This window comes from Talpa europaea (genome assembly GCF_964194135.1).
Source record: "Talpa europaea genome assembly, chromosome: 11".
Lineage (NCBI taxonomy): Eukaryota > Metazoa > Chordata > Mammalia > Eulipotyphla > Talpidae > Talpa > Talpa europaea.
In genome coordinates this window covers 23,834,234-23,846,849 of record NC_140078.1, presented here as the reverse complement: position 1 = coordinate 23,846,849, position 12,616 = coordinate 23,834,234, and the positions used below count along the sequence as shown (strand labels likewise).

At 42.0% G+C, this 12,616-nt stretch overlaps 1 protein-coding gene across 1 annotated transcript in view; it reads right to left on the bottom strand.

Moving 5' to 3' along the window:
- Window positions 1–11,881, bottom strand: part of SHLD1 (shieldin complex subunit 1) — a gene marked incomplete at both ends in the record, with an annotated part of 56,567 nt that extends 44,686 nt beyond the window's left edge. The window contains one exon of the mRNA XM_084247712.1: window positions 11,704–11,881. Coding sequence (XP_084103838.1) covers window positions 11,704–11,881 — 178 coding nt within the window. The remainder of the gene's footprint in view (window positions 1–11,703) is intronic.
- Between the last annotated feature and the right edge of the window lie 735 nt (window positions 11,882–12,616).

Genomic DNA, 12,616 nt, shown 5'->3' with positions numbered 1-12,616 from the left:
ATCTCTGGTTGTATCCTTGGCACTTTATCGAGTATATTAGAATATTATGTTTGGTTCTATCAAATTCTTTATTACAGCATGCAGTCACCCTGTTTCAGGTTGGCACACAGGCCCTGGCCTACTTTCGTGGACTGTGGTTCCAATGACAGTTTACTTTTCACTGCCTGTGCTGTTTGTTTTAGTATATCTGGTGCTGCTGTGGCTCCCACAGGTCCCTGCTAGTGCTGTCTGAAGGGAGGACTGGCCCTCAGGGTGTTTCTCTTGGTGGAGGCAAGAGCTCAGGTTCTCTGAGAGGAAGGGGCTTCCTAGGTAGGGTTGCTTGTTGTGGTAAGATTCCCTTTTTCAGCACCCCCTATCTGGTCCCTAGCTGCCCTACTGAATATGAGTGGGGGAGAAGAGTCTCAAGCTGATGGAAACAAAGGGGCTTCCTGAGCCAGATCACTTGTGCTACAGACTCCCCTTGCTGTGACACCTGGGCATCCAGGACTGGCTTAGCATGCAAGGGGAGGCTTTGGCCAGGGAAGGAGAGAACCTCCCAATCTACTTATTTCTAGGGGTCTTCTATACCCCTTCCTGGAGGCTGGGCTTGCCTGGAGATGTTGGATGGACAACTGGTGATTCCTAGGGGGAAATGCACTTACCTAGACCCATTCTTGTTGCTAGGCAGTAGTTTGGGTGCACAAGTTCCTGGTGCATCTTCTGTGGATGGGAAGACAGAAGACACCCTAACTCTATGTTGTTCCTTCAGCTCTGGGGTCCCAAACTATTCACCCTATTATTACCACAGCTCAATGTTCTCCTTTGGTTGCTTCCTATGTTTCCACGGTTTATAGTTGCACTTTGCAGGGGAAAATAGCTATGCCATTTTGTCAGATCAGAAGTTCCAAAAATTAAAAAAAAAAAAATATTGCTCTATAATGCTACCATAATTTCAGCAAATAAGACATCTTTAAACCCTTCAGTCTTATCTTTGCAGAAAAAGTATAACTTTTACTTGGCAACTGTCCAAAGAAAAATCAGAATACAAACATATTCTTTATGTTTGTATTCTAATCTGCTATCAATCAAACAAGATAAATGAAAAGGTGTCTGAAAATTATATAAAACACATGCATAACTAAACCTAACATTGGTGGCCTTAAAACAAATTAGCTTCTCGGATTTCAAATGAAAAAAACAATTTCTAACAACTTTAAGTTTTATCTCGGCTGTACAAAATTCTACAAAGAGTGAATTGTGAAAGATTAGACACATCAGGTTAATTTAAATCCTAAGGCTCAGGAATTTGTAAAAAGTAGTCACTAGAGGGCAGTAGATTCAAACACTGCCACGGCATGAGCTGGTCCGGCACATCCCCAACCTCTACCCAGAGCAGTAACTTAGTTATTACTGGCTAAAACTACAGGCTGTTATTTTAACCCCTTCTCCCCAAATCCTGCTTCCAAAATGGCACTGGCTTGTGGGTAACTTCTTTGTCTTTTTATTTATATTGTGACTAACATTCCAAGAATTCTTTGTAAATAAAATTCTGGACCTAACAACTGAAATGCCTTCAGTTGTTTGTTTTTAGAATTTATTCAAAATTTCCACTCAATTGTATTATTTTATAATTGTATTATTATACAATTTGTATAATTCAAATTGTATTATTTGTATTATTTCCATTCAATTGTATTATTTATTTATATGCTATAAAATGTAGTGAGAATACAGTTTGCTTAAGAAAACAACTTTAAAAAGCAGTTCGTAGGTGTTTCCTTAAAGGCATAACCACATGTATTATAATTAGAATCTCTTGCAATTAAAAATATTTGCTGACATAATTTTACTTTCTTCAGGAGGGAAAATTTAGTAATTAGTTTCTGCTCCCAGTGGTAGGTCTTCGTATAGATGCTCATTTTCATGCTGTTTTCTTATCAAGGAAAAATGCTGAGACACTATAGAAATGTTATAGAGCAACCCCGATATTAAACGGGTTCCTGGCTGTGGGTCCTCACCCACGCGCTTTAAAGGGACTTATGAATACTCTACTACAGACACACACAAAAGGGTTAATAAAAGGTTTATTTACAAGAGAAAAGGAAATAAGGAAAATGTACAACTTAGGGAGAAAATAGGGAAATAAAGTCTTTAATGCGTCCTACCCGATCCGACGACCTGGAAACCCAAAGTCACTCTCAGAGCTGGCCAGACACTGGGAGCTGGCCGAGAGCCCAAAAATGGGGGATCCCCAAAGACCACGTGTCTGCCTTTTATATCCACCTGGCTGCTTAACCCCACCCTCAGGTCCCAGCCACCTTCCCTTTGGTGGTGATGGGATTTGGAGTTCCCAGTGTCTTTGGCTTTGACCTGGGGTGGGGGTGGAGTCCACAAAGCCTGTATGGAATTAGCTTTGGGACATCCTTTTCCCCCTAACAGAAAGACCAGTTTGGACTAGTCTGAAGATTTATCAACTGAGAGTTAAGCAAATCTTCAGGGATCATGTAAAGTGTGTATGCTATTCAACTTAGAAATTTTCTCACCCAAGAAAACAGATAAGATCAGTCATAGCTGATCTTACAAAGTTATACAACCTGGTTATCAAAGTACTGTAACATTTTACATCTATTTTCAAATCTTATCAAATTTCACTCATGTGAGTTTTTCATTTATTCATTCAACCAGCCTTTTCTGAGCACCGACTACGTGAAAGACACTGAATACTTTCTTGCTACTCAAACATCAGGGTCTAGGTTTACAAGGCAGCAGCTGCTGGCACTGCAGGATTAGCCTAGGCAGAGAGCAAAACATGAACCCCCCACAGGCAAGCATCTGGGACCTGGTAATGAAGTAAAAAACACTTTAAGAACTGGGTTTCTATAATTTCAAACATGTTAGCAAAACCCAAGTCTATCAAAAGCTCCAGGGAGCTTGCAGGCTAGTAAAGGGCAGACACTCACCATGGGTACAATTTACAACTTCCAAAGGCCAGGTGGTGTCAAGAACAGGAAGAGTTTCTGAGTCAGATGTGAATTTTTTTTTTTTTATAGAAAAAGTTATCCTAGCAAATAGTTAAATTTCCTAACTTGTTTTCTCCCCTTGATTTTAACATAAAATGTTTCCACCTGGCGTGAAAAACTTAACTGCGATTAATGCCTTGTCTCCAATTTGTCTGCAGGTCGTCTTTAACCACCAGAAGCCAAGAGACTGAAGGGTGCTCAGTGAGCAATGGGCACAACGTTGGTCATGTGACCAGAGTCATGTTTGCCCCTGAGAGGATGCTGACAGCAGTTTGGAGATCCTCAGAGTTAACAGAAAGTAGCAGGGACTGAAAAAAGAAACTGCAAAGAGTCCAGCCTTACTACTTACTATTGAGTATTTGCTTCTACCTGGATGATTGCAGTTCTTAAAAAGTCTGCCTTTGAAATCAGCCACGACTTTCCACTGTTCTTTGGGTAACATATCAATATGTAATCTCTTTAAGGCACTATTTCCTCATGAGTAACACCGAGATCATAATAGCAGTTATTTCTCATAGGTAGTTGTGGGAATCAGAAAGAACAATGTGTGTAAAGTGTGTAGCCTAGGAGAAGTGTAACAAAATGTTAAACTTAATCTCTGTTTTACCTAAATTGTGTAGTCTTTTTTGTCCTACAACTACATAAAAGTGGATGAGACTAGGGATGTTACATGATTGACTACTTTAATCAAGTTGTCTTCTCTTACTTTAAAAAAAAACAGCTGAGTGTCGTGTCATAGATGAATGTTCCCTGGGAGAAGCCCTTAGAGGCAGCTCTCACATCAGATAGTGTCACTGGTGTATACCTGGACTTGAAAGGTGTGGCTCTGCTGCACTACTCAGATTTACACTCTCTCTTGAAGTGTGTCTGTTTGTCATTTCTTTCGCCGACGCCCTGACCACCCTGCACGTTTCTCTCAACCCTGAGACGGCCTCATCGTCTGCTGCTGTGCTGGTCCGCGGCATGGTTCTCAACACGATCACAGCCTGTTTTCAACTCAGTTGGGGTTTCTTTTTAAAACTGAACCCACAGGCAAAGTACACAGAAGTAAACAAGTCTCTTCTCCCATAGCAGGTGTCCTTGAACTCAACAGTGAAGAATGACCAAAACTGTCACGGAGGGTGAATACATTCTTAAACCTTTAAAAGTAATTCTACTTTTAAGTCTATTACCATCTGTAATGACTGCTTAATGTTATATAATCTGGCAGTCAAAAAACAGAAAATTGTAATTTCTTTTTAGAGAGAAGTTACAGTTCAAATAACCTGTACAGACAGCCACCTAAGGAATAGGAGCCACCAGGTTACTACATAACATTGGTGTATTATCCTGGGGCTCAACCTCCCCTTGAGAAAAATGAGATAACGAGGTGAGTTTAGTGGTTCTCAAACTCTTTTTGGCCCTGACAGCCTTTCTCCCAATAAACACTTATCTGATAGCCTTCAATGTGAATCAATTGCTATGGATGAGCAAGAATGGAGAGTGCAATGACCCCACAAACTCACTACCTCCTCCCAATCCTGACCCTTTAGCTCTAAAAGGTTGCCTGGAGCCCAATTTAAAAATCACTGACCCAGAATCTCTAACCTTGTGTGCCATCGTCATCATACACTTGTGGTTTATTCTCCCTACCTGAGCCATACAAATAGGACACATTGCTTCTGCCTTCTAAAAATAGCAAATAGCAAACAGGGCCTCCCCGGTGGTGCAACAGGTTGAGCACTGCACGGTGAATGTCCGCAGCCTCTGCAGAGCTGGTTTGATCCCCGCCAACTGGTGAGAATCCCACATGGCGCAGCAGACCTCTCCTGTCACAACCGCTGCTCCCCTCAACAGTGTATTTCTGTCATCTGCCTGTTCTGCTCCCTGCTCTGTCTCTGGTGAATCCTCTCACCCTCCCCCGCCTTGGGCCTGTACTCCAACTCTTGTATAAAAATAAATAAATCTTTAAAAATATATAAAATAAAATAAAAATAAAAATAGCAAATGAAGAATTCAAAACCTCATTTTGAATCTGAAAATTAAATCTAGATGATTGACTCTACAGAACTCAATGTAAGAAATGGTAACAAATGCAGAGATGTACCGCCATGCAGTACACCCACACCTTCCAAATAATGCCCATCAACTTGACAATGTGGTAGGGAGGGGGAGTAGCAAATTTGTTCTATCATTTCTCAGAAATTTGGTACCTGAGTTGCTGTCTCCTTTTTTCTCTTTTTTCTATCTTAGGTGTACTTTGAGGGTGCTGGATCATTAGTCACTAGGTTGAATATCATTTACTGCACCTCTAAAGAAAACATCTCTAACTTCATTTATATGTCCATAATGTACCCTGACTCCTATTTAAAACAACAACACATTCAGAATTTTATACTTATTATTTAAATTCTACTTTGAGATTTTGGACTTAAGAGCTTATAATTGCTTTCTTATGGAGATAAAATTTCTAGAATTACAAATGGATACCATATGAATTACAAAAAGGAAAATGACATTTATCAACTCTTAAATATTAAATTACTTGAATGAAATGCCTAAATATATAAGTTATAAAATTGTCTTTGAGGGGGCCTCCTTGGGGTTAAGTCTCATCACTATGAAGCAATCCGCAACTACTGCAGCATGAGTTCAATCCCTGGCCAGGGTGCTAACCCTGGTGCAGCAGACCTCTCCTGTCTCCTCACCGCTCCCCTCAGCAGTGTATTTCAGTCAATCTCCTTGTACTACTCTCCACTCTGTCTCTGATGAATCCTCTCACCCCCCTGCATCTCTGGCCTACACCCCAGCTCTTGTATGCATAAATAAATACAATAAATCTTTTTAAAAAAATTGTCTTTGAGGATTGGAATGTTAGCAGATTCCAGATTGTTTCAAAAAGAACAAGAGAGGGACATTAAACCATTATTTGTTTTAAAATTACAGCCACTCATCAGCTAGTGCCTTTAATCACCATGATATATTGTGCTTAACATTCAACTTGCTGTATACATTCAACCAGTTTCCCTGACAACTGCTCTTAGACGTTAGAGTAAGAGGAAAGGGCTGAGCTTCCCCATCTCCATATTGTAAGGTCTAAGCAACTACTTCAGAGGAAACCTTTGTCCTATATTCGAATACACTGTGGGTGCTTCCAGGGTAAAGGTTTCAGAGGGCCTGGATGAGATATGCCACAGGAGCTACCCAGAGCTTATCAAGCTGTCCTACACACTAGACTGAGCCTTCAGAAAACCTTTACAACCTTGTTTTTGAGACTTAGCCAAGATCATTTGCCATTTCACTTGGTACTTGCATTCTCTTTACCCTATAAGTCCAGCAACAAAAAGAGAAAGGAAACAAGTAGCTAAGAGGCAGGGAGCGCAAGTCCATCAAGTATGTTCTGGGGACTAACTGACAGAGTCCATTTGGCAGTCTTTGGAGTGGACTAGAGTTGGCAAAGGAGGAGAAGGCACATTTCAAGGAGGGGAACAGCACTGCTGAGTCATTATGGCCTGACTCGGCATAAAATCAGGCCCTATGAACAGCCCAATCAGAGTGGCAGATCTGCGTTAATGAGTAGTCAGACATTGGTAGGGGCATTTGTCTCTACAGCCTTGCCAGTGGCTAGAATATTGCAATATTGGTGTATCGGTTGTTAAATATTTTGAACAAATAACCTGAATGCCAGATTATACAGAGTCCTAAAAATGTGGCGGAGGCACTGCTGGAGTTAGCAGGAAAGTGGAAAGTATACAATGACATCTCCAAGGGGCTTAAACAGAGGAATGTGGTTGCAAAGGTATTTCAGGAAGGCCTTTTTGAAGGTCTGGATCTTTTGCCTATCCTACCAGAAAGGGCAAAGGGGGTGGAGTTTCCTAATGCTGTGCCTGGCTTAGTTATTTTTTCCATCAGCACTTCATGATAAATGGCTAGCTGGTCACTTCAGGGCAGAGAGGTCTGGTTATTTAGACAGATACAGCCTGGTCTCTCACCTACCTTCAGCTATCCAGACTGAAGTGACCATGGCTTTTGAGGTTTTCTGACTATACTCGCTGATTTTTATCCACCCATTAGTTTCTTGGAAAGTGCTCTTAAGTCTCCTGTCCCTTGCCAGGAACATATCCTCCAGGGCATGAACAGTGATCTGGCAGTTAGATATCAAGATAAGGTCAGAGAAGTGTCCATTAGGGTTAGCTCTTGGGGAAGATCATTGACACCTGAGCAAGGGCAGGCTTCTTTAGCAAGCAGTGGTGACAGAGGTCACATGTCTTAGAATGAGGAGCAAATATGAGATGAAATGGAAGGAATGCAGAAAAGTCCCTCAAAAAGCCTGGCTGGAAGGCAGGGCCAGTGATAGGCCCACAGCCAGAGGCAGCCTGCAAGGTGGAGTGGGGAATCCTTTATAAATCCTTTATAGGCTTCAGCCTGGATCCATGTCCTTATAACCTGACTTGAGCACTGGTCCCTTTTGCCACCTAAAACTGAGGCCACTGATCTCTTACCTGTTACCTTTTTAGGGGTTGGAATTGTGACCATAACGCCAACCTTGACAGTGGGACCCTGCTACCCACTGAGATAAGCACCTGCACCCAGCCTGCCACATGCCTGGATTTCTCAGTACTCTCTATGGATTACCTGTTACAGGGCTGTGTTCTGCGACAGCCCCACTACCAGTGGGCTATTTCATGCCTTCATTGTGTCTTGCCAACTGTATGTCTGGATTTTGACTGGAGGCTTTGACAACTGGAGTGATCTAACTGAATTCTAATGGTCAATTCTTGGCTCCTATTTCACCCAATAGCTGAGGAAGCAGGGCCCCATGTCCATGCTTCTACTTCCATTCCTCTGTAAACAACCTGCCATAATCTGCCAGTTCTTGATATTGTCAGTGATATTTTGAACCAAGCACGAGTGAAGTGAGTGCAGCCAACAGTGAGTGAATACCAGTGGGGGTACAGACCAGTGCAGTTATCTCGGACAATTATTCAACTGGAAACTTTGGACTGTATTCACCAATCTCTAGAAGGTCAGCTTCTCAACAGTACACAACAGCAAACAAGCAAATGAAGAATGCAAGGTTGCTTGAGAACTGGATACGTTAAGAATCTGAGATAGAGCCTAGTTATCAGACACCAACACAACCAATGTAAAGATAGGCCACGTGTCCGAGAAAACAACAGTTCCAGAGTTATCTGAATTAGATTAAAATGTGGGCAAAAGTCTGAGGAAGACTTTTGTGGGGAAGACAACTTAGAAGCACAACTAGCTGTGAACATACAGTGAAGGGAAGGAAAATGGACACATAAGTAAATGAAAACCCCAGGTCCCTAGACAATTTTGAGATACTGGAGATGGTCAGATGCAGCAAATTAGAGCTGGTTGCTAGGGCAGTGAATTCCCTCCGAGATGAAGACTGATCAAGTTCATTGTCTGGTCATGCACATTAATAGTGACAAACTTTCCGTAACTTACTTTTATAAAATCTCTCTCACAAAAGGCAGCTCTGGAGTGTTTACAATACAGCCTTCATGCTTGGAAGCTTGTGCTAGTGATACCAGAATGAAGCTTCTTTTGTAATGGATAAAGCTGAGCACTTTTATTTTGATGAAGTATAAACTATTAGGTATGGCGGAGTTTAGAAACAGGCTGGCTGCTTCCGTTCGATCCCATCATGTTTGAAAAACATCACATCATTTAGTTCTTGGGAAGTTCTGGGTGATCTGGTTCATTTTAAAAACAACTCTAGGGCCTCCCCGGTGGCGCAGCGGTTGAGCGCTGGGTTGCGAAGCTGCCCGCGGCCTCTGCGGCGCCGGTTCGATCCCCAGCTGCTCCCCGGCCACCGGAGGAGGGTCCCACATGACGGCGCAGACCTCCCCTGCCGCCCGCTGCTCCCCTCAGCAGTGTACTTCGGTCTTTCTGCCTGCTCTGCTCCCTGCTCTGGCCCTGGTGAATTCTCTCGCCCTCCCGTGCTTCTGACTGTACCCAGTGCATGTATAAACAAAACAAACAAACAAACAAACAAATAAATAAAACATGCCTCTATTAAAAAAATAAATAAATAAAAAATAAAAACAACTCTAATAAGTATTTTAGTGATAAATGGCATAACATAGAATGGCCAGCAAAATTAATTGGTTTTAAATATTTGAGTCTGAATATCAAAAACTGATTATTCTTTCCTGAAATAACCTCTTCCCAAAATCTCTATTTATCAAGTTAGCAAATTTGCCTTAACTTATTTCCAGCAATTCCATGTCTCAGAAGTATCATCCACTTGGTTATTTCCCAAGTTAGGAAAAAAAGCATTTTTTTCCAATTAAAACATGATCTAAAACACCACCTTTGGCTTCACGCCAGCTCTCCCATTTATTAAGTAGGCAAGTTTCCTAACCACCTCCTCGTTTATAAAAACGGGACTGATTTCCACTTCATAGGTATGTGGTAGGAATGACAAGGGGCAATGTTTGTGAAATACTTACTCTGGAGCCCAGCAGCACAGAACCTGATAGCAACACAGAACACTCCTCCATACAGGGGAGTGATAATTACTAACTTTTTCTAGAACATTCTAACATGGAGCTATACAGAGAAAAATGACCATACACAAAACCTTGGGGTAGTGTATGCACACCAGTGTGAGAACTTTAAACATGTGCCGCTGAAGACAGTCAGATATGGTCATGGGGAGGAAGTAGGAGATAAGTCTGGATACAAAGGAATGGGGTGGAGAGGAGAATACAAGAATGTGTGGGGGTGGAAAGCATGAATAGGATGCTTTTCAGGGATATTAGAGGCACATTCCCCAAATCTCTCTTCCACTTGTCCTTTACTCCTGGAGTAAAGGAGAAGTGCTCTTAAACAAGGACCTTCCTGGAAAAGCTAACACTTGAAGCTACAACAACCATTTGTGTATTAGTCTGAGTAAGCTCCAGGTTGTTTTCTGAGAGACTGATGGGTGACACTTGGAGGCTCTGTGCACCTGGGGACAAGGTGGAGAGAAAGTGAAAAGAACTGGAACTCTGAAGGCACAAGTTTAGAGTGACTCACCTATATGTGGGGTGCACATGATGTACCCATGCTGGTGAGGGGGACACATGACATGCCTCCAACACTGTTATGGGGCTAAATTCAGGATTCACCTAATTCAATGCTGCCCATGACTCCCACTCCTTATCCACAGAACCTGCCACTGCCAGTCTTAAGCTATGTGTGGGTTGCAGGGGGGAAGGGGAACAGAGTTTTTTATTTCCAGCCCTAAATCCATACAGAATCTCTCTCAAAGAAATAATAATAGCAATTAACATTTACTCATTCCTTTCATATACAAATTTATCGAGTTTTGGCTGGGAGGAAGGTAACAAAAAATTAACAATCAAACATATAGGGTGGCTGATGGCACTAGTGCTATGTAAAAGAATAAAGCCAGGGGAGGATAAGAAGGGGGTAGACAGGAGGAAGGGTAGCTGGCTCCTGGACACAAGAGGCCAGGGCTGACCTCCCTGAAAGGGGAGCACAGGGGGCAGAGGCATATGCTGGGGAGGGCAGGGGTTCAGCCTGGTGAGGGCCAGGAGAGTAGCGGGAGGAGAAGTCAGAGAGGCAGCAGGTCCATGGCCAAGACGGCGTGAGTGTCAGGTAAGGAGCTTGACATTTGCTTTGAATCAGAGAGAAAGCCGCAGGAGTTTTGCACCAAGGACTAACATGATATTGAAAAGAGATTGTAGAAGAGAAGGGCAGGTATGGAAAAATATAGATTGTACCAACAATCCAGGGGTCAGAAAGGACCAGGAGAGGAGATAGCAGAAATTGTTTAGATTTTAGATTTTCCTGAAGGAATTGTTAATAGGACTTGTTGACAGACTTGATGTGAGAATTAAGAGAAAGATGGAAGTTGAGGATGACACCTAGATCTTTGGCTAAGTGAACCAAAGCATGGAAGTGCTATTTTAACATAAGAAAGTTTCATCTCAACAGGTATGGATGTGTGAATATGAGGGAAAATGGAATACAGAGGGAGGTGGAGGAATTAGATTTAGGATATGTCAAATTTAAGAATCTAAGAGACATCTAAGTAACAATGTTAAGCACAGAAATGGTCTCAATGTCAAGCTAGAATTCCAGCTGAAGAGAGAATTCTGGGACTGAATAGGGTAGCCAGGGAATTTAAGGTTGTGAGACTGGATAAAAGCATTCAAGAAGTGCATGATAAACAGAGGTGGTCTCTCACGATGTCAATGAATTATCATTAAATAAATAGGCTTTTTAGGCAATCCAGCCAGGAAAACTTACAGAAAAATTGTTAACTTTATCCAGAGCATACTTCATAAAAGGAATACTGAAGTCCCTATTATTTTTACCTATAACACATACCAGTCCACATTACTATTTTCTTAAGTTTTAAAAGAACAAAACAAAACAAAAAAACAATTCCACTCTCCCCTTGTTGAACCAAGTGTTCCCCTACCTCTGAAAGCATTTGGGTGAAGATCAGAAAAAGACTCAGACAAAACATGGCCCCTGGAAACAGCATCTTGTCATGTTTATACCAGGAAGTCCATCCTTTGAAGTATCTTCCCCAGCTTTCTTAGATAAGATGTTTTTCTACCCAAAACAATAAACCACTCCTCAGATATCTGCTACTGGAAGAGAGTGAAACAAACTTCAACTACCTGCATAGGTTGGGTTATTTTTGCTTTCATGTTAGTTTGTTTTCAACTCTGCTTCTTACCTGGATCCACATCAGAAGAACAAGGAAAAGAAAAGGATTCCACTGAGCTAAAAGCCCCACTGTTGGCATCCTGGCTGGGTCTTTGCAGCACATAATCTCTTATGTCATAAGCTGATGGCAGGTCCAAAGTACCACTCTCTTCTGGCTGGCTGCCTGGAGTGGCTTCCTGGGCAGCCATAGTCCTGCCATGGAAAACAAATACTCTCAGCACAGGAACCATGAACAATCAGGATCGTAAGCTGTAAGTCCGATAAGGGTAAAAAACTGTGCAGTACTAGAATTCCAGGGCTACAAGAATGTTTAATGCGAAGGGAGACCATTCATGATCTATTAAATGGGAAAACATTTTTTAAACTGCAGGTAGGATTTGATCCAGACTTTATAAAAGAAAATACCATGTGCAGGACATGTGAGTATGAAAAATACAGACATACAGGTAGAAAAAACAAGTCTAGAAGAGTATACCCAAATTAATTTCAGTGATTAATTAATTAAGGGGTTTAATTTCTGGGTAGTGAGATGATATGTAATTTGCATTTTCTTCTGTGGTCTACTCAAACATGCATTCAGTCAGCTACTTAGCAAGCCAGACAAAGGTGAATGTGATAGAGCCTTCCTTTAAGATGCTCAGTTTGGGGCCTTCCTGGTGGCGCAAGGGGTTAAGATGCAACCTATGGAGCTATCCACAGACACTGCAGGGTGAGTTTGATCCCCATGCAGGGAGCTACCCACATGGTGTAGCAGACCTCTCCTGGCTCACCCACTGCTCCCCTCAGCAGTGTTATTTCAGTCAATCCACCTGTTCTGTTCCCCACTCTGTCTCTAGTGAATCCTCTCACTATCCCCCACACCTCTGGCCTGTACCCTGGTTCTTGTGTGTATAAATAGATAAATCTTTAAAAAAAAAGATGCT